Source organism: Lissotriton vulgaris, chromosome 7 (assembly GCF_964263255.1).
Source record: "Lissotriton vulgaris chromosome 7, aLisVul1.2, whole genome shotgun sequence".
Lineage (NCBI taxonomy): Eukaryota > Metazoa > Chordata > Amphibia > Caudata > Salamandridae > Lissotriton > Lissotriton vulgaris.
Window position 1 is genome coordinate 1,286,818,459 of NC_141695.1, and position 22,385 is coordinate 1,286,840,843.

Genomic DNA, 22,385 nt, shown 5'->3' on the forward strand with positions numbered 1-22,385 from the left:
AGGGGAGTGAACGGAAGAAAGGGGAGAAGTCTAGCCTTTCTGCTTTCACTTTCGAGGACCTGATATTCAAGCTCCTCGAGGGACATTTTCCAGCAAAAGCTACGGAGGTGCAGCGGAGTGAAGGAGTGGGACTTTCTTATCGGCAGCGTAGCCACCTCAGGCCCAGGGTACAGTGTTCCTCCCCCTCCCTTATCCACAAGCAATTTCAATTTGTAACCACTGGATTTGCACCGCATCCCCGCTCCATCACCTGCTCTCTCGAGCCATCTGTGTGCCCCGTCACCTCAGTGTGTCCATCTCCTTCACCCCCCTACACCACCCCTCTAAACACCCCCGCCACTACGCCAGGGAAATTGCACACGTTGCCAGCATGGCGGAGCCTGGATTTTCTATTCTTGCTACAGCCGAGGCGGCTTTAGGTGAACAGCAGGTGAAAGTTTTGCACAGACACCTGTCTGTGCGTAGGAATGGAGGAGGGGAGTGCGAGGTGACCCAGCTCAGCCCGACAGAGTGCAGGATCACCTACACCTCAAAAGACGGTAAGAAGTCCAACGATCCTAAAAATATGACATTTTACTTAAAGTGATTACCTCTAGTTATCGTAAAAGTGAACTGCAATCACAAGAGCTGCCCTGGGGCGAGGGTGGCATGTATCGTACCCCGCATTCGAAATTTATTATTGCACTTGTTCTGAGTTTATGGGGAAAAACATGCAGAATTTGGTAGTAAGTGTACAAAAATCACTGTTACAACAAATATTGTACTTTTTTTCTCTGGTAAATCTCGGCTCTTTGACCATCCGAAATTTGACGTCGGACGTGAAATTTAAAGCACCGAACTACTTTACCCTTGTATATATTCCTCGGAAATCCGGAAAAAATAGCGTACATAGGACGGAAAGTGCTTTCCCGTTCTGCATTTTTTCCACCTATTTAAACCATGTTTGCACCTGCGGAGAAAGGGCATTTAACTTAGCCTCATGAAAATATTTTTTTGCAAGGAAGGTGGGGAAAAAGTGTGGCAAAATAGCGACTTTATATTCCGCTTTTTTATCGCACTTTTTCTCTTACCTCTCATTTATACTTGACTTAGGGCCTTATTATGACTTAGGCGGTCTCGGAGTGGAGTCACCAACTGGCGCTCCACTCCTAGACCGTCAAAGTCATTAAAGACCACCCCCCAGAGTACAACTTATTTTTACTCCGATGGGCGGTTCTTTGGTGGTCTCACTAGGTGCCTTTTAAAAAGGCACCCCAATGGGAGCATCAAAGGCAGTTTCTGCAAGGCATGGACTGTCAAATCCATGCCCTGTAGGAACTGGGAGTGCATGCATACAGGAGGATACTTCATGTACCCCCTTGAATACACCCCATGGGGCAGAGGCAACAGGGGCCCTGTGGGGCCCCCTTTGTTTCCTCACCACCACATTATTCATGGCGGTCGAACGGCCATGAAAAGTGTGGCGGTGAGGAAACTCTTATTATGCTTGGTGTTGCAGCTGTAGTGCCAGCATATTAGGGGTTTCAGACCACTGTGCCACCTGCAGGGATTGTGGATCCTTGGTGGCAGCAGTGGTCTTGTTGTGGTCCAACCGTCACAGTCCTAATGCGGCGGGCGGACCACCAGTTTGGAGATCCACAGACCCCACCATGGGTTCGTCGGTCCATTGGACTGCTGAACTCGTAATAAGGAACTAAGACACATACAGGATGGCGGAGAATAAAATTAGAATACCGCCTGGTTCAAGTTAGCAGTTTTGGCTTTTTGAAACAAATTTTCCACTTACCTGATGCTGACAGACTGGTGGTTGTGACAACGTGCCCGCCTGTTGCCCCAGAATGCAAAATACAACACCCACCCCAGAATCAGGGGCGCAAATAGACTCAAACTTCAGGGGGGGGGGGGCTAAGACTCCCACCCAGTGCAAGTGCTGATTGTGGCCGTTACAACAGTCTTTTTTGGTGCTCTCCTCCCCATATCCTCATTGTCTATGATTTCCCTCACTAGCACTCTCCAGAAGTGCACTTCATCTCTCCGTAGCCTCTCTCTGACGTACATTTCATTTTTTTATAATGCTGCTCAGTTTGCTCAAACATCAGTTCTGTGATCTGCATGGTACATGTTCTTTGCAGCAGCCACATTAACCCTCCATGCTACTTTACGATGAGTCAAAACTGCAACTAGACAAAATTCTGAACTCTCACTGGTAGGAACATTAATCACCAGTTATCTTGTTATTTTAATTGTTGCCTGAAAACTACCTTATGCACAAGCAAGCTTGTGCTTTTAAACCAAAAATAATTTTTAAAAACAACATCCCACACCAAAGTCAATTCCAAGTGTAGCTGCACCAGTAGCACCTCCCTCAAGCCAGTCCTGCTCCCAGCAATGGGGCAGGACAAGCAGTTCCAGAAATGTGGTTTAAGCTAACCTCTTACCCATTATATAAGGAAAAATGTCTATGTAAGTGTTGGGGTGTGATACTTCCCCAAATTCTGGTAAGCAAAACAAGTCAACAGATTTCTTGTAGATTATTTAAGGGAGAGTAGCCTCTCCCCTGAGAATGTTTTGAAACTTTTGGGATCAAATTTGCTAAAACCCAGTAGACCTTGATGGGCATTCATGATAAATTCCAGCACTTTCATGGTGAACCAGGGAAGCTTGGCCTTTCCTAGGAGTAGTGCAAAAACAATAGTTGATGCCATAATGTAGTACAATGTCATACATTCACCCCAATACAGAGATCTGGGCCTAAATACATCGATTTTTTGCTCACCATGCCATTCCAGTATTAACCCAGCCGTATGCAAATCAGTCTTGACCCTGTGCCTCATGGGAACAGTCCAGCCCGAACTGCCAAGCCAGGTCCTCCCTGTACAGGAACCCGCATACAATTCAACAAAGACATCACTGACTTAGTCAGCCCACATACCCTCACCTCCGAAAACTACATTCTACTGGGAGACCTCAACTTCCACCTGGAAAAGAAAAACGACAGCAACACCACCACCCTTCTAGACAACCTGGCCAATCTCGGACTCAACCAACTTGTTCACACCCCCACCCACCTTGCCGGACACACGCTCGACCCTATCTTCACCTCCAGCAAGCACATCTCCTTCGATCACACCACAGCTCTCCATTGGACGGACCACAGCTGCGTTCACTTCAGCTACAAAAAGACCTCGACCCACAACCCCCCACAACCTATTCCTCGAAGAGACTGGAACAAGATCACCACCGACCAACTCTTCACTTCGCTTAACCAAAACCCTCCTGCCATATCATCGGACCCAAACCAAGCTGCCACCAAACTCACACAAAGGATCACCCACAGCGTTGACGAATTAGCACCCATGAAAAACCACCAGATCAAACAAGGTAGCAAAAAGGCCCCCTGGTTCAACGATGACCTCAAGAAATCCAAAATGTTATGTCTTACTCTCGAGAAAAACTGGAGAAAAAACCCAACCTCTGACAACCTGACCACCTTCAAGGACGCCACCCGCAAACACCACCAATCGATCCGATCCACCAAGAAATCAGCATTCAAGGATCGACTCAACAACAACGCCCACAATAGCAAGGAACTATTCAACATCATCAAAGAATTTACCAGCCCCACCGCCGGCACCAACGACATCACTCCCTCCCAAGACCTCTGCCACTCCTTATCCTCTTTCTTCCACAACAAAATCGCCGACATACATAAATGCTTTGAAAACCAGTCCGAAGAACAGTCCACTCAACCCACCTCCGAACCAAAACAGCACCCTCACAACCTCTACTCCTGGAACCCAATCACCACTGAAAACACCATCCGCCTGATGAACTCCATCCACTCAGGATCGCTAACCGACCCATGTCCCCACCACATTTTCAACAAAGCAGACTCCATCATCGCACCCCATCTCCGCGATGTCATCAACTGTTCCTTCAACTCCGCTACCTTCCCAGAAAGCTGGAAACATGCCGAACTCAGCGCCCTTCTGAAGAAACCCACAGCAGACCCCTCTGAACTTAAGAACTACCGCCCCATCTCACTCCTCCCATTCCCTGCCAAAGTCATTGAGAAAGCCGTCAACAGTCAGCTCGCCGCCTTCCTAGAATCCAACAATTCCCTCGACCCCTCACAGTCTGGCTTCCGAGCCAAACACAGCACCGAAACCGCCCTCATCGCAGCTACAGACGACATCCGAAAGCTACTGGACAACGGAGAAACAGTTGCCCTCATTCTACTTGACCTCTCCGTTGCCTTCGACGCACTCTGCCATAGCACCCTCATACAACGCCTCAGCAACGTCGGAATACAAGGAAAAGCTCTGGACTGGATCATCTCGTTTCTCGCCGGAAGAACCCAGAGAGTCCGCCTCCCCCCATTCAAATCAGAAGCCACCGAAGTCATCTGCAGCGTACCACAAGGATCATCACTCAGTCCCACCCTCTTCAACGTTTACATGAGTCCCCTGGCATCCATCGCGCGACAACACAACACAACATCATCTCCTACGCAGACGACACCCAGCTGATCCTCTCCCTCACCAAAGACCCAAACACAGCCAAAACCAATCTACACGAAGGAATGAAAGAAGTAGCCGAATGGATGAAGAACAGCCGTTTAAAACTAATCTCGGACAAAACGGAAGTCCTCATCTTAGGATCCTCCCCCTCTGCCTGGGACGACTCATGGTGGCCTCCGGCCCTGGGTACAGCACCCATACCTACAGATCACGCACGTAACTTGGGCTTCATCCTAGACTCCTCCCTTTCGATGACCAGACAAGTCAACGCCGTCTCATCTTCATGCTTCAACATCCTTCGCATGCTCAAAAAAATCTTCCGTTGGATCCCCACCGAAACAAGAAAGTCAGTCACCCACGCACTGGTCACAAGTCGACTGGATTACGGAAACACCCTCTACGCCGGAACCACGGCCAAACTACAGAAAAAACCTGGAACTCCCTCCCCACTCACCTCCGCCTTACACAGAAACACCTCTCCTTCAGAAAGCAGCTAAAAACCTGACTATTCGATAAGTAATGCAGACACCCTCCCACAAGCGCCTTGAGACCCTCTGGGTGAGTAGTGCGCTATATAAATCCCTGAACTTGAACTTGAACTAGGACCGGTTTCGGAGTTTCACACCTCTTCAGCCAGGATAGCTTGATTCCAGTGGCATGGAGAGCACAGGACCCACTTCTGGGCATACCCGTCCCACTCGGGACGACAAATGCAAATACAATAGTTGATGGACAGAATGTATATCAATGGCATACATTCACCCCCGTACAGACATCTGGGCCTAAATCCATCGTTTGTTTGCTCACCATGCCATTCCAGCGTGAACCCAGCCATATGCAAATCAGTCTTGAACATTTGCCTCATGGGAACAGTCCAGCCCGAACTGCCAAGCCAGTTTCTCCCTGGACTGGAAACAAGCATCCTAGGACCGGTTTCGGGGTTTCACCCCTCTTCAACCAGGATAGCTTGATTCCCGCGGCATGGAGAGCACGGGACCCACTTCTGGGCATACCCGTCCCCTCGGGGTGACAAATGCAAAAACAATAGTTGATCAACAGAATGTAGAACAATGTCATACATTCACCCCATACCCATTATATAAGGAAACATGTCTATGTTAGTGTTGGGGTGTGATACTTCCCCAAATTCTGGTAAGCAAAACAAGTCAACAGATTTCTTGTAGATTATTTAAGGGAGAGTAGCCTCTCCCCTGAGAATGTTTTGAAACTTTTGGGATCAAATTTGCTAAAACCCAGCAGACCCTTATGGGCATTTATGAAATATTCCAGTACTTTCATGGTGTACCAGGGAAGGTTGGCCTTTCCTAAGAGTAGTGCAAAAAACAATAGTTGATGGACATAATGTAGAACAACGTCATACATTCACCCCAGTACAGAGATCTGGACTAAATCCATCGTTTTTTTGCTCACCATGCCATTCCAGTTTGTACCCAGCCATATGCAAATCAGTCTTAAACCTGTGCCTCATAGGAACAGTCCAGCCCGAACTGCCAAGCCAGGTCCTCCCTGGACTGGAAACAAGCATCCTAGGACCGTTTTTGGTGTTTAACCCCTCTTCAGCCAGGATAGCTTGATTCCAGTAGCATGGAGAGCACAGGACCCACGCCTGGGCATACCCGTACCACTCGTGGTGACAAATGCAAAAAAAAAATTTGATGGACAGAATGTAGAACAATGCCATACATTCACCCCAGTACAGAGATGTGGGCCTAAAGTGGCCATGTCTGAACTGGGGTGACGGAGTGAGCTAAAGAATGATGATGGATTAAAACCAGATCAGTTGACTAGGGGTGAGTGCTTGCAATGTTCAACACTCCGTCCATCACCACCTTTGGTTTTGCTTTGTTCGCCCTAAGTTGGCAGGGTATGCCCAGACGTGTGTTCCTTGCTCACTAAGCCACTTGATTCAATATAGCCTGGCTTATGAGGGTTATGAACCCGAAACCGGTCCCAAGATGTTTGCTTCCATTCCAGAGAAGACACAGCTTGGCAGTTCGGCCTGGACTGTTCCCATGAGGCACAGGGTCTGACTGATTTGCATATGGCCATGTCTGAATTGGGGTGGCGGAGTGAGCTAAAGAATGATGATGGATTAAACCCAGATCAGTTGACTGGGGGTGAGTGTTTACAATGTTCAACCATCCGTCCATCACCCCCTTTGGTTTTCCTTTGTTTGCCCTAAGTTGGCAGGGTATGCCCAGACGTAGGTCCCTTGCTCACTTTGCCACTGGATTCAAGATAGCGTCGCTGATGAGGGTTATGCACCCGAAACAGGTCCCAGGATGCTTGTTTCTGGTCAAGGGAACACATGGCTTGACAGTTCAGGCTGGACTGTTCCCATGAGGCACAAGGTCCGACTGATTTGCATATGGCCATGTCTGAACTGGGGTGGCGGATTGAGCTAAAGAATGATGACGGATTAAACCCAGATCAGTTGTCTTAGGTGAGTGCTTGCAATGTTCAACACTCCATCCATCATCCCCTTTGGTTTAGCTTTGTTCGCCCTAAATTGGCAGGGTATGCCCAGACGTGGGTCCCTTGCTCACTTTGCCACTGGATTAAAAATAGCCTGGCTGATGAGGGTTATTAACCCTAAACCGGTCCCAGGATGCTTGTTTCCGGTCCAGGGAAGACATTGCTTGGCAGTTCAGGCTGGACCATTCCCATGAGGCACAGGGTCAGACTGATTTGCATTTGGCCATATCTAAACTGGGGTGGCGGAGTGAGCTAAAGAATGATGATGGATTAAACCCAGATCAGTTGACTGGGGGTGAGTGCCTGCAATGTTCAACACTCATTCCATCATCCCCTTTGGTTGTGCTTTGTTCGCCCTAAGTTGGCATGGTATGCCGAGACGTGGCTCTCTAGCTCACTTTGCCACTGGATTCAAGATAGCCTGGCTGATGAGGGTTATGAACTCGAAACTGGTCCCAGGATGCTTGTTTCCAGTTCAGGGAAGATATGGCTGGCAGTTCGGGCTGTACTGTTCCCATGAGGAACAGGGTCAGACTGATTTGCATATGGCCATGTCTGAACTGGGGTGGCGGATTGAGCTAAAGAATGATGAAAGATTACACCTAGATCAGTTGGCTGGGGTGAGTGCTTCCAATGTTCAACACTCCGTCCCTCATCCCCTTTAGTTTTGGTTTGTTCGCCCTAAGTTGGCATGGTATGCCCAGATGTGGGTATCTTGCTTACTTTGCCACTGGATTCAAGATAGCCTGGCTGATGAGGGTTATGAACCCAAAACCGGTCCCAGGATGCTTGTTTCCGGTCCAGGAAAGACATGGCTTGGCATTGCAGGCTGGACTGTTCCCATGAGGCGCAGGGTCAGACTGATTTGCATATGGCCATGTCTGAACTGGGGTGGCGGAGTGCGCTAAAGAATGATGATGGATTAAACCCAGATCAGTTGACTGGGGGTGAGTGCTTGCAATTTTCAACACTCCGTCCATCATCCCCTTTTGTTTACCTTTCCTAGGAGTAGATCTTATTTTTTCAAATATCTTAAGTCAAAAATTACTTCTACTATATGAAGGTAATAATTTTTAGGTCTCGACTAGGCAGTGCATGTGCTGTCTCGTCGAGAGATGCTGTATACAGTATAGTGGGGGAAGCTCCGCCCACTTTCTTCCTATGTTCTTGATTGGCTGAAATCCTAAATGCTGCAATCTGATTGGTTTTTGGCAACTTAATCCCGCCTCCTGACAGCCTTGTCATTATTTTTCTCCTTCCATTGCTATCTGCCCCTTTACTTTTAAAACTCTTTTGTTCCCCTACCTCCCCATTCCCTCCCGCAGTCCGTAAGTTCCCTGCTCACCACCACCAGAGTGGTCTTATACTTCTTACAAACTATGTTATTTATCAACGCAGAGCTGTGGGCGTTCTGTACTGCAAACATATGAACATGACTGTTTAAATTACTGTAATCCAAAACTATGTGAAATGAACCGTCCAGTTTTGGAAAAAGAGTATTATCCATTGATGAAACACAGGGTTCAATCACACCCCGATATTTCAGTTGGGTTAAAATATCGTTTACGATTCTTTTTACCTCACGCTTGATTGGGTATTGCACTTGTGGTTGTGGCATGGATCGTAAAGGAATTTCATGCACCTGTGAATCTCTATCCAAGCCCACATGATTTCGATACCCAGCTGGCACTAGGGCGAATGCCCTTTCTGACGCATAAGCTTATTTCGCCTCCTCCGAGACGTAACGGGAAAAAGTCAGGAGTATTACGTCCTCACCCCGGGAGGAAGCCAAAATGAATGGAGGAGGCCAATTCGCCTCCGCCAACAAAATGTCATAAGATGAGGTAATGTTGTCCCAAAAGACTGCCTTAATTGTCCATTTTATATCACCTTCAATTTGGAGTACTATCTCATAAAACCTATCCGGGGGTGCAACTTGTGTATCTGCTGTTTCCACTGTAATGAAAGTATCAGTTGCTCTAGCCTACAGACAAGGATGGAGTGCCTCCCGCAATATGGTAACTTCTGCTGCGCTGTTGAGGAGTGTCACCGCCCATCTCCAACCGAGGAGTAGGATTCTCACCGTCTGAGGCATACTTCACTATTAAAGCAGCAACTTTCTTCTTCTGAAACAGGGCACGATAATGAGGTTGTCCCTCCGGTTTGGCTTTTACGTCAAACTGGTGTGGCAGATCACATAATTGTTGAGTGGTTTAGATTTGTCTGTGATCCTGTTGCTCCCCTCCACTGAACTGTTGATCCCATGATTCCTGAAAGGAATGAGGAGAGCGAGGATCAGGAACCTGAAACCTCTCCGGTGTCTTAATTTTAGAGCGAGCACACAAATCATATCTACGCTCAAAAGTTACAGGTGTCGGTGAGCCTGCACGTGAACATTGCTTCTGTTGTTGCTGCCGCTGATTTCTAGTCCAAGCCTTTTTAGGAAAGACTGGACACCCCTCCTTATCAGGTGGGGGCTTATTCTGTGTCTGAGTAAAAGGTCTAATTCCCAGAGTATTACATCCCAAGGATTTATATTCGTACGCAATAATCTTCGGCAATTCACATTGTTGATCTACACCAGGCACTGCCTCTAAATGCTGACGCACTTGTAAGCTAACTACTTCCCCTTTGATGTTACCATGCATCATGTCGGAGACAATAGGGAACATGCCAACTAATCTCATCCTCAATTCCAGGACAGCCTCTGCCCCATGTTCATCCTGAACCTTCTTGATAACCATTGGAAGCACTGTCATGGAGGGGGTGCCAAAACATAGCGAATAAACAGCTGCAAACACCTTCTCCCAAGTGGTGCAATCAGCCAGATTGGGAAGAAGTCCTTTCAGTAAAATCATTGTGATGATCCTGTGTTTATCCACAGGAGAAGTATGTGGAAAAAAAGCTTCGAGTTGCTCAAAGTGTAGGCCAACAAGAAAGTAAAATCATCTCTATTCTGATGACGTTTCCCCATCACTGCATCAAAGATGTGTGCAATATGTGAAGCTCTGCATGTGTAACGCCAAGATAATTTGGATGAGGTGTAAATCTCGCCAAAATGGGCCATGTGGCCCAGTCGACTGATAAAGGGGCGAGCTGGACCACTGCAACAGGATGAGAAAGGGTACCATGAAACCATATGGTATGCTCCCAAGCTGACAACAGAACTTCAAGTAAACGATAAGGATGGTAAATTTGTGGAACCGCACTACGTTCATATTCATGAAAGAAATTATCCATTCCATCAACAGCTGAAAACTTAACCCAGTAGTATAACACTTTGAAGTGGATAGCAGCATCCACCTCCATGACAAATATAAAATCTGCTTCCGCAACCGGGACTCCAAATTGGGTCAAATGCACAGTCACTGAGGCGGGGTTTGATGCAGCAATGTCAATTGCCAATATACATACTATATTGTAAGCACTGTTCCCTCTAGAGTGTACGCCTGGGCGGCCGCTCACATTGTCATTCATCACTGCGCAGGGGGCCCTTCAGAGTGCGCATTACAAAGGGCCCTAATGCTGATCAGCAGGAGAGATCTTTATGGGCATCTGAAAACTAACAAAGATACGGGCGCCCGCAATAAAAAAGACAACTCTGGGCAGGGGAAACTGTCTGGCTTTAGTTAAAGCACAGCAGAGTGGACCATATTTAACCCCTTTGGAGGACGATTACTGTGGGCTGCCTTCAAATGCTGTGACATTTTTCTGTTGTGCTACAGAAAAAACTATTATTTAATACAGAAAAACACATTAAATCAAAGGTATTAACACAGCACAAAGAGTTACTTATTTAGGCAGAGACTATACTTAGTTTCTACCTTTCTGTTTTCAGTTCACAGACACTCTTAATTTTAGCTCTAACCCATTGTTTCCTGAAACTTTATTTATGGTGCTACATCCAAGCTGTACATAAATATGCCTTTGAATTCTGTGTTTATTTTGTCAAGTTTGCTGCACACTTCAAACACGTAGATCAAACTTTTACTAAATATCTTGGTCCACATGTATGAAGCACTTGTCACAAAATACTGGTCGCATTTTGCAACCAGTATTTTTGAACCATTGTGACATTTTGCAAACCGACCTATGTATTAATAGGTCAGTTTGCAAAACATGCCAAATTACAGTGGGTCACAATTCAACCTGCCTCATGAATACTAATAAGGTAGGTCAACATGTGACCAACTATGATTCACAGCCATCACAAGGAGAATGGCCTGCTTGGGTCAGCAGATCACCATGACTGTGATTGCTTTAAAAAAAAGCAGTAACATATATATTTTTTAAAATTCAGCTCATTTTCCTAAAAGGAAAACGGTATCCATTTAAAAGAAAACCTAATAAAAGAAAAGTTCAATTTTTTTCAAGAGTAGGGAGGGGACCACCGCATACTCTCAGAAATGTTTTTGTGTAGTTAGTAAAATATTAATATTTTGAACCTGATTTTGATCGCAAAAATATTTCATCCCATTCAAAATTGGTATTTAAAAGGGACGCCCTAAATATATAATTTACAAATACTTATTTGGTATTTAGTAGGAAACCCAAATTGGGATTTGATAACATGTTACTGTATTGAAATTTGGATTTGCTACATTCCAAAATGAATTTTTGAAGGTCCAAACAGTCCGATATTGCAAATTAGACCTTTTGTGAACACAAAGTGTCTTTGCATAACTGGCCCTTGTTCTTGTTAGCCCTTTTTTCAATGTCCACCGTTTTCAATTCCATTAATATGCTGAAAGTTGGATTTTCATTTAACAACCATGTGCAGTCTAGGAGTTGTGCTCTCAGTTTATATGGGCTTATCCATTTTAGCTAACACACCAGGAAGCAATCTTCAATCCACAATTTTGTATAGTGCAACCCAGGTCCAAGAACCTTGGACGGCTTTATATGTGCACCAGAAAATGTAACCCGTTATTTAGGTTTTTTCCTAGGACAGCTCATGCCAGATCTCTTGTTTTATATACAGTGGGCTTGGAGGCCACCTATTTCTTACCATTGGTTGGCTTCGTTGTCACTTAGCTTTGGTTGCATCTTATTGGTCGGCTGTCATAAGTTTCCTTCCTCTTCGTTTGTCTCTCCCCTCAAGTATTGATGCATTATTTGCATCCTTCCACTGCTCATTTTATTCGGTGTACTTTTTAGGTCGAGCTGATGTGGCATTCATGCGAAGCATGAATGCATCAGCTCGACAACTTATGCTGCCCGTATTTAGGAGACTGGACAGCAATCAGACGCGCGCTTTCACTCTCTCAGATTTCACCTCGGGAGCGAGCTTTCTAAGCTGCGCTTGCGCAGACTAACTCGCTTCCCTAACTCGCTTCCCTCGCACGCATTAACGGCACAGATACAGCCATCCCCCACCCCTCTGCACGCACGCGCACACATACACACGCTGCCGCCCCCTCACCCCACCCACACACATACACGCAGACAGGCACAACACACGCAGGCACATACAAGCGGCGCACCCCCCTCCCCCCTTCCCCGTCTTACAAACCACAGTCACGCATGCGCACATACCCAGCCACACACACTGCATACACACACTGCATACACACACGCAGACCCACGCGCACACACGCAGACCCACGCGCACACACACAGACACATTCGAACAGACACACACGCGTACACCCCCCTCCCCCCTCTCACTCACCGGGCTCTTTCGGCGTGTCTCCTCTGCAGCGCTGGTCGGAGTCGGCCGGCTTCACTGCTTCCTCGGCGGCGGAGGGCGGAACTTCCTGCTGGATTGCAGGCCCCGCCCCCGTCTGGGCCAAAAGTGCCTGACTTCCGGTTTTCACGGAGCAGGGCTGCGGCGGTGATTTCTTTCTTCTTACAATAAGCAAAAATCTCGCGAAATATGTTTGCACTTGGAACTGTAAAGTGGGTGCGTCATGATCTTGAAAGCAGAGGCTGGGCAAGTATATCTTTTTTGCTTCTCTGAGCAAGTTTAGACATCTGCGTAACTGCGAGTGTTGCATGCAGATAAGATGATGAAATGAAAGGCAGGGAAGCCACCCCGAAGTTCATCAGTAAGGGTGTGGTGTCACGGCAGTCTGTTAAAAACAAGGCGAAGGAAGTTTATTCTGCAAATATAATCCACCTTTATGTGGTTAGTAGAGGGGGGAGGTGGGTACAATGATTATTTCAGTTATCAGAAGTCTGGCTTGGTAAAATTCACATGGAAACGTATTGGAGGTTGACAGGCACGAAAAGATTCCATTGCTATCGCATGCTAACGTAGCCCACTACAACGGCTCTTTGCATCGTCCCGAGGCCTTCCATCATCCATAGGACCTGTACATGCATCCCCCAGACCCTTCCACGTCTCAAGCTTGTATGTGTTCCTTTTTGTGCAGGACTTGAATCGCCATTAGATCTGTACATGCATCGTCCAGATGTGTCCACATGTGGGCATCTGTTCCTTTTGCAGACCGTGTGCCATCCATAGGGACCTGTACATGCATCCCTCTGACCTGTCCACACGTGAAGCGTGCATGCTATTTCTGCAGGCCTTGCGTCATCAATAGACCTGTACATGCATCGTTCAGATCTGCCCACGTGGCAGTGTGTTCCTAATGCAGACCTATACCATCAATAGGACGTGTACATGCATCCTCCAGATCTGTCCACATGTGGGCGTGTGCTCCTAATGCAGATCGTGTATCATCAACAGGACGTGTACATGCATCCTCCAGATCTGTCCACATGTGGGCATGTGCTCCTAATGCAGATCGTGTATCATCAACAGGACGTGTACATGCATCTTCCAGATCTGTCCACACGTGGGCGTGTACGTGTCCCTTCTGCAGACTTTTTATCAACAATAGGGCTGGTATATCCATACCACAGAGCTGTCCACACGTGGCCTTCCTCGCAGACGATATCTCATCCAGAGGACCTGTACATGCATCCTACAGATCTGCTACATACTTTTCCTGTAGACAATTTATTAGCAACGTTTCATAAACCGGACCCATACATACATCGTCCAGATCTGTCCACACGTGGGAGCGTATTCTGTACATCATGTGACATCAATGTTTTTTTATAGTTAAAACTATTGGCATTGTAAATGACAAAGCTATTAATTTTGGTATTTTCAAAACCAACAGATAAATATAAAATTTGCCATTTACAATACCAACAGCTCAAACTTTCCTAATGCGAGACCTATTGCATTGCAAATGCTTGTTTTTATAGGTTTAAGCACTCTACCAGAGTGGGTCTTTTACATCTGACTCCCTTATGTACTTCTCCCCTTCCTGCTGTCTGTATAATTACTTTCTCCACCCACTGTTATCCGTGTTGTAGCTTGTCCCCCCACTTTCCTCCAGCTCTCAGTGTTGTTGCTTGCTACTTCCCACTCTCCGTGCTGTTACGTGCTTGTCCCCAAATGCTGTCCGTGTTCTTGCTGGTGCCTTACCACTCTCTGTGTTCTTGCTTGCTCCCTCCCTCTCTCCTCTTGCTGTCCATGTTACCCCTGTACCTGCCATAAACAAAAGAGAGAGATATGGTGCTGCCAATGATGGCTGCATCATAGCACTTATTTAAAAAGAAAACTTTAGGCCCTGCACCCCACCTCCCATTTTATCCAAAAATGAAAGAGAGGTGTGCCTTTCAACTTTTTTAGAGGTAGCACACTCACTGCTGTTACGACGCAGTTAGGCACACAACTCAGAAAAGTGTGCAACTAGACACTCCATTGCCGCACAGCAAAAAAATAATTAGAGGTAATATTGATTGTAAGCAAAGAAAATGGTAGCGCAATACCGGGTTAAGGACAAAGAAAACTAAACCTTTTAAAATTCAAGCTTGAAAAACCTATAAAGTCTCATTTATAGGAGGTAAATCCCCCCCGCACCACGGACTTCTCCGAAAATGCTGAGAGGGTATTGTGGACAAGCACAAGCGCTACTCAGGGGACTTGCAAATAAGTACCAGACCAAATGTTGGTGCCGCCATGTTGCAGGGATTCTGCACATACACAGAACTATGCGCTGGATTATTGGACTTCGGTGTATAGGGACTGTGCCTTTCTACCACCTTAGTGCCCACAAGCCCAGGACCGACTTGCTATAGTGTCTCACTCGCTCTCCTACACCCTCATAGAGAAGCAAATGCTTAAACATCCCAGAACACAACGCTCCTGGATCTCTCAGGAATTATGGCAACAAGACACACCTTTTCGCTGACACTCTCGTACCTGTCCACAATAAGATCTGACTGAGACACGAATATAGTTTAAAATGTTTATTTTAACTATTGTGCTCTAACATGCAGTATACGTGCCACACAAGCAGAAAAATGCATAACACACATATAGTTAGCATTGCAGCTAGGCCATACATCATAAAGGGAGATGTCATATCATAAAGACTATGGAGAAAGGACTATGGTGCCTAACCTCCCGCCACCTGGCCAGGTGAAGTATTGTTATATAATAGAAGATCTCTGGGCTTAGTCAGCAGACCTCATACCTTAGACCATGGGTACTCACAATCTTTGTCTGGGGGCCAAAATTGCAGTCTGGATTGTGGCCGAGGGCCACACAGATGGGCCTGAGCGATGGGGATGGTGTCGATAGGAGGGAAGGGATCAGTGGGGTCGGGGTACTGGGGTAAAAAAAAAAACCTTTTCAAAGCATTACAAGACAACACTGTATTTCAAAATGTATGTACCCCGAATAAATACTATCAATATTTTTTATTTTTACTGGGATCTGTGTGTTTCTGACCATAGTTTTCCATCTGTGCCTTGTTTTGACAAGCACCCAGTTCCCTGCTCTTAGGCCCTTAGTTGCGAAGACATTTAGACACACCCTTCATTTGTCTCTCAGAAGGCACAACTCATACCCCTTTGCCTCTTAAAGTTGCCCAAACAACTCTAATGGCCCTGTTGAGAGTTTACAGTACCAAGCCCCAAGATCATCCAGCAAAACTCAGAAGCGTACATGCAAAGTACATTGACAGAAGTAGGTTTCCTGTCCTCTGTCCTGCCCGCTGAACAAACCCCAGCTCATGAAACTTACCAGATGGATGACCAGCTCTTTGTTGGCAACGCAGGTGCCAAGAAGGGCCAGGCTCTTCACAAGAGGACTATCTCCCGCTGGGTCGTCTTGTGTATCAAACCTGTTATTCTATGGCTAAAAAGGAACCTCAGGTAGGGTGGCTTGCCCATTTTACCAGGGCAACAGCAGCCACTACGGCTTTGGGAAGTGGTGTCCCCCTGCAAGACATCTGTCAGGCTGCAACGTGGTCTTCACTGTACACTTTTACAAAGCATTATTGCCTTGACAGTCAGGTCCATAGCGAATGCTTCTTTGGCCGTTCTGTTCTCCGTGACTTTCTGGTGTAATCTTATTTGCAGACCCACCATCAGGGTTGGTATTGCTGGGGTATCTATTCTAAGGTATGGAATCTATCACTAACGTGTCTCTTACAGATGCTCAAGTTACTACTTGTGTAACAATATATCTGTAAGAGATATTAGTTAGTGATAGATTCCTTACCGTCCCACCCATCCTCCCCGTTCTGCGAACTGATTTCTAGGGTTACGGTCATCCTTTCGGGCCCTAGTTTCTATGCACCAGTGGTCAGTATCTTATATGGCTCAGCGTTCCTGTCGCGGAAAGTTGTGTACAGAACTGACTTCAGCGCGCGTGGGCGCGTCTAAGTATCTCCAGTGACGTCATCTCGGCGAATACGACGCCAACGACGCACACGGAACCGTACGACAACGCCTATCGACGCTCAGGGGTACTGCTGATGAAAGCTTTCCGGATCCAGTCTGATGCCTGGGGATTATTCTAAGGTAAGGAATCTATCACTAACTAATGTCTCTTACAGATGTATCGTTACACAAGTAGTAACTTGTGCACCCTTACTCTGCACTCATATTTCACATTGCTCCTACTCACTCTCTCTCTTCTGTTAACTCCTAACCTTTCCATACCTCCTCCATGCTCTTTTCATTCTGCTTTACTCATACAGAGCATTGCCAATCCCTTTGTTTTTCCCTTCTCTGACCCTTCCCTCTAACGTTTCATTCTATCTCTGCCCATTCATCTCTATGTGCACACTGTGCCCCTGTCCCCTCTGCTCCGACTTTACCTAAAGCATGCCAAAACCAATAACTATTTGCTGTTCAATTCTGAAGCATTAAAGACCTGATGCCGCATCTGTACCATGACCCAGACGGGTAGTGTTGGATGACTATAAATTAATACACATTCTTAAGTTACACACAAAGCAAGCTGAATTGCCTGTAATAAATGTTAGAAATATTGTCCACAACACACGCACATAAATGTTGCACTCGATATTGCGCAATGTAATTAAGTAGGGAAACTTGGAAACACATTGGGATTGGATGACTTTTTTTTGTCATGAACCAAGCACTGAATATTTTTGGATCATCATGAACACGAATGGCAATGAGTTACAAAAAATCTCATTGGTAATTTCTTGAATAAAATAGATCTTGAAAGCCCGAATCTTCAAATCTGATAGAACCTTTACGAATAATACATAGAAGCCTACTGGTTAGGTTTCAAAGCAGTGCAAATAAAAGACAGACCCCAGAGGGGAACGCTTCATGAAGATGGGATTTATACATAATTATCCTATTGGCTGCTTCTAGGCACATACCTTTGTATATAAACTTCATCTTCCACAATTGCACCTGTAAACTTTCCATGGGCCATGACAGCCTGTAGCATCCCATGTACCTAAAGTGAAGCCATGCCATAAAACAAAAGGCTAGGCGCAGTCCACCGATCCACGTGAGGACATTGCTGGATCCTTATTTTATTTATTCTGTTTACACCACATTAGTCCATTCTCGGCGGAAACCCTAACCTGGGGGCTTAAAAACATAAATTTCACTACAGAGACACCTCTGTTTTAGGGGCACCAATTGAGAAATTGAAGAGGAAACACTGTGAGCAGCACGTACAGGCAACACAGCCAATACACTCAATAGCAGGGTGAGCGAGTGACCCTAGAGAGGCAGGTGAGGGTGGGGGGCTACGGGTGAGCATGCAATGGATGTCATCGCATGCCGGTTTCATGCTTTTCCCAGCAAATGCGGCCCGAGGAATTACAACAGGCAAAAATAGTGCCGATTCTGTATCTGCTGATTTCCTTGGGGGCTGCATGGAATGGCCTGGCGGCCTTAGACCATAGATGGTATTTCTACATCGTAGGTGCGTGTTCCTCTTCTCCCTGGAAAGCTCCCTCTCTGAGTGTGTGTCACCTAAACATGTATCCCCTTAATATTAAAGTACGAGCTTCCAGCAGCAGCTGCGTTAGTGTGTTTTGTCTAGGTACTAGGGCCTGACCGGAACAGATTAACAAGGCACATTGTTTATTGACTTTGTTCACAATGTTCAGACGAAACTCCATGAACAGGCAGAGAAAGAACACAGCAGACAGTTCTCATGTCAAAGGCATAAACAGAGTCTTGCAAAAATATAGCTATGTAGTAATGTGCGCAAAAGTGGCATCATGGCTGCAGGGCTCATGTTAACTTAGTAATGTCGACAATGTACCCATCGGCCACATGACATTATAAATATAACTTGCCAATGGGACAAGATAGAAAAATAAAGTTTGATATGCCTGAACTCAGAATGTTAAGATGCATCTTTTAGTGAGAGTGATTTTTACATTCTAGATTTTGAAATACCACCTTTAGAAAGTAGGTATTTTCTTGCCTAACCATCCAGTGTGCCTCTGCTAAGTTTTGTATTGACTGATTGGCTTTGGAATGATAGGGGTTGTGGATGTGCATTCTATTCAGACAGTCAATTGGGGTGTTAGGTCTGTCCTGCCTTAACCGGGTGAGTCAGGGCTGGGCTGAATGGACCTGGGCTGCATTCTGAGTAGGAGGAGAAGATTTCCTTCACACCTGAGTAGGCCTGGTCTGCCTTCGACAATGCGGTCTCCACCTCCTGCCAGAGAGACAGAACTGGTTTTGGCTGGGCAAAGAGCTTCCTTGCCACAGAAAACAAAGAATTTTGTATTATAAAAAGAGGGGCCTCAGACTTTTAGATTACTTTTGGGACTCAAGAGGAACCTTTGTGAAGGATAAGAGCTGGAGAAACTGAGGACGAGTACTGCCCCTTTGCTGTTTGCTGTCTTGGGATGGCCTGCAGTGGCGGTTTCTGCCAAGGAAAGTACAAGGACTTTGCTGTGTGCTGTGTCCCCTGCTTGAGGAAGATCTTCAAGAGCTTGAAGTGGAGCTTGTCTCCTGTTCTGAAGTCTCAGTAACACAAAGACATCACCACCAGATCCCCTGAACTTCCTTGCTGGGAGTTCTGACCTGCTAATTGGTGCCTGCTGCTGTTTTGGACCTCTGGAGGCTGTTTGCCGTTGGGTGCTGGAAAAGTAATGTGACGAGGAGAAACGCGGTGACTCTGTACCTGTTTCTGACGCATTGCTGAAGAAACTGATGCAGCGCCTGCCCGTTGCTCAAGAAATAGCTGCACGCCGCATTGAGTGCACCGATCCACGAAGGCCAAGATCACCACACCGATTCCGACGCAGGCCCTGTTGTGCGGCTGCAAGAACCAACGCATCGTGTGACCGCTGCTGTCGACGCATCCCCATCGAGAACCGACGCCTCTCCGATCGCCACACATCACACGGGGACGCCAAGTCTATATCAACGCTGAGGCCGCAGTAAGAAACTAACGCATCACCTCCCCCCGTAGTAAGAAACCGACGCATTATCTTCCCTTCAGTAAGGAACTGACACATTCCCTCCCCTGCATGGCAGTAAGGAACCAACACATCACCTCCCCTGGTTTAAGGAACCGATGCATCACCTACCCTGCACGCAAGGAACCGACTCTTCACCTTCCCTGTGGCTGTTTTTGTTCTTGATTTTGACGCATCCAAGGTGGTTTGTGTTGAAAGTGTTCCATCTACAATTTGCTTTGAACAGAACTGTTTCTACCTTTTAAAAGTCATATACATAATACTGTATTGTGGATTTGTGTCGTTTTGGTCTTGTTTGGTTTAGATAAAGATTATTTATATTTTTTAACTGGTATGGTGTCCATTTGTAGTGTTTTTACTGTATTACTGTATGTGTTCACAAATGCTTTACACACTGCCTCGCAGATAAGCCTCTCTGCTTGTGTCTAGCTACCAAGGGGGTGAGCAGGGGTTATTTTCGAATTTTATCCCCCTTACCCTGACTAGGAAGTATGGTTCCTATTTGGACAAAGGTGCAAGGCTCTGCCAACTAGAGACCCCCTTTACTAACACCACTCATACACTGACACACACATTCTCTCAACACACATTCTCACTATGGGCCTGATTACGAGTCTGGCAGCGCAGCGGTCCAGCCCTTGGCACACTGGCTGTCCGACCGCCCTATTAGGACTTTGCCGGTCAGACCACCATTGCACAGCCGCAACTGCCAGGGAACCGCATTCCCTGGTGGTCCCACAGCAGTCTGAGGACCGCAATATGCTTACAACCAGAACTCCAAATTACAACTTTCCTCACCGCCAGCGGTGTCATGGAGATCCTTCCTCCATGTAACTGCTGGTGGTGAGGAAAGAAAGGAGACCCTACAAGGCTCCCTCTTGCCCCTGTGCATGGGTGCACATGTTGTGCCCCCTTTTGTTTTGCACCCCCAGTTCCTGCACAGGAGGAATGCATGATATGGTGCATTTCTTCCTGTGCAGGATCTTGCACTGGTGGTCCTGCAGCGGTGCTGTTTAAGGCTCACAATGAGGCTTTAACCAGCACTGCCTCTGGAACGCCATGCCTCCCACCCATCATACCACAAAATGTATTGTAATCTGGTGGGCGGCAGTGACTCTTGGTGGTGCTGGGGTGTGACTGCTCCTGCACTGTTAAAAGTCAAAATCAGGCTCTATATATCTCTTGCACTCTTTCGTACATTTGTACTCTGTCACACTCATACACAGACACACTGTAACTCACACTTCCATTAGTCAATTAGCTTTTATTGTGTTAGAAACTCTTGCCTTGCTGCTTCTGATATACCTGCCTTGTCTTTCAGTGAAGGCAAGGCACTTGATAAAAAGTTGATAAAAACGTATTCTCTATACTCTATTCAAAAATGATAATACATTGCCTTGTCAATGTTTGTTGCAAGTATGATGTGAATGAAGAGTACACTTCCATAAAATAGATGTATGGGGCTTACATTTGGTACCAGATGTGTATCAAGCAGTTACAGTACTGGAAATTAACTAATCCACATTCTAACATGTAATATCACAGCATCCAATTGATCCTATGAAATGCTTGACTTTTTCGGCAACTATAGTAACACTTTGCGTTTTTGGGTTTTTGAGATCCAACTTACAATGCAAAAAATAATGACATGTCCCGAAATGAAGCATTATGATGAATGAAATGCCAGGAAATACTGATGGTGTCACATGATCAACAATCCATCACCATACACCAAAGCTTCAGCCCTAATCTCCCTCCTTGCCCCATCCCACATTCTCAGTACACTCCCCCCTCTTGCAACAGCCCCGTTTATACAGATGGAATTAAGTAGGCATCTAGAACTATGGAAAAAGCAGGTATTCTGTGGGTGCCTGGATAGAAATATGTGAGTATTTATGAGAGTAGTGTAACTTCTACATGCGCAGAGTAAGAGGTGTGCTCATGTAAGTGCTGGTCGATAGTGAATAGTGTGAGTGAGTGCAGCATGAGTGGTGCGAGTGCCGGTTGAAAAATTTGCCGTTGTGAGAATCGGGTGAGCTGCATGAATGCAATGTGAGAGGAGGGCCAATGGGAGTGTCAGTTGAGAGAAGTCTGTGTAGAGTGAGAGGAGTGAGTGCAGGGTGGTGTGGGCGGTGTAAATGTAGGGTAAGTGGTGTGCTTGCATGTGGTGCACGGTGAGTGGCAAGAGTGAAGGGTGATCTGTGAGACTCACTGGTGAGTGCATGATGAGAGGAGTTAGTGTAGAGTGTGTGGCAGCCTATTATCCCTGCGTGCAAGCAGGATGAACAGAGTCCCTGTATAACTGCAGGCTGATATGCTTGTCCATGTGAGTGCAAGGTGAGAGGAGGAAGTGCAGGGTGAGTGTTGTGACTCCAGGGTGAGTGTTGTGCTTGTTTGTGTGTTATGAGTGCAGGGTGAGTGCTGTGCCCATGCCTGTGAAGGGTGAGCTGTGTCAGTTACAAGAGTACATATGTGAGTGCACAGTGAGCAATGTGACAGTGAGAGAGTAGTGTGAGACGAGTGACTGCCGGGTACGTGATGTGCATATGAGTTTGAGTGCGGGTGAAATTGCAGAGTGGGAAGAATTAATGCATGCTGAGTGATGTGCTTGTTTGAGTGAGATTGCAGAGTG

General features: G+C 46.4%; 1 protein-coding gene across 1 annotated transcript in view; it reads left to right on the top strand.

The window, feature by feature from the left end:
• The first annotated feature begins 370 nt into the window (after positions 1-370).
• The window catches only part of LOC147703423 (interferon-induced very large GTPase 1-like), a 406,840-nt gene continuing 384,825 nt past the window's right edge, over positions 371-22,385 (top strand). Inside the window, exon 1 of the mRNA XM_086928923.1 lies at positions 371-539. Coding sequence (XP_086785049.1) covers positions 371-539 — 169 coding nt within the window. The remainder of the gene's footprint in view (positions 540-22,385) is intronic.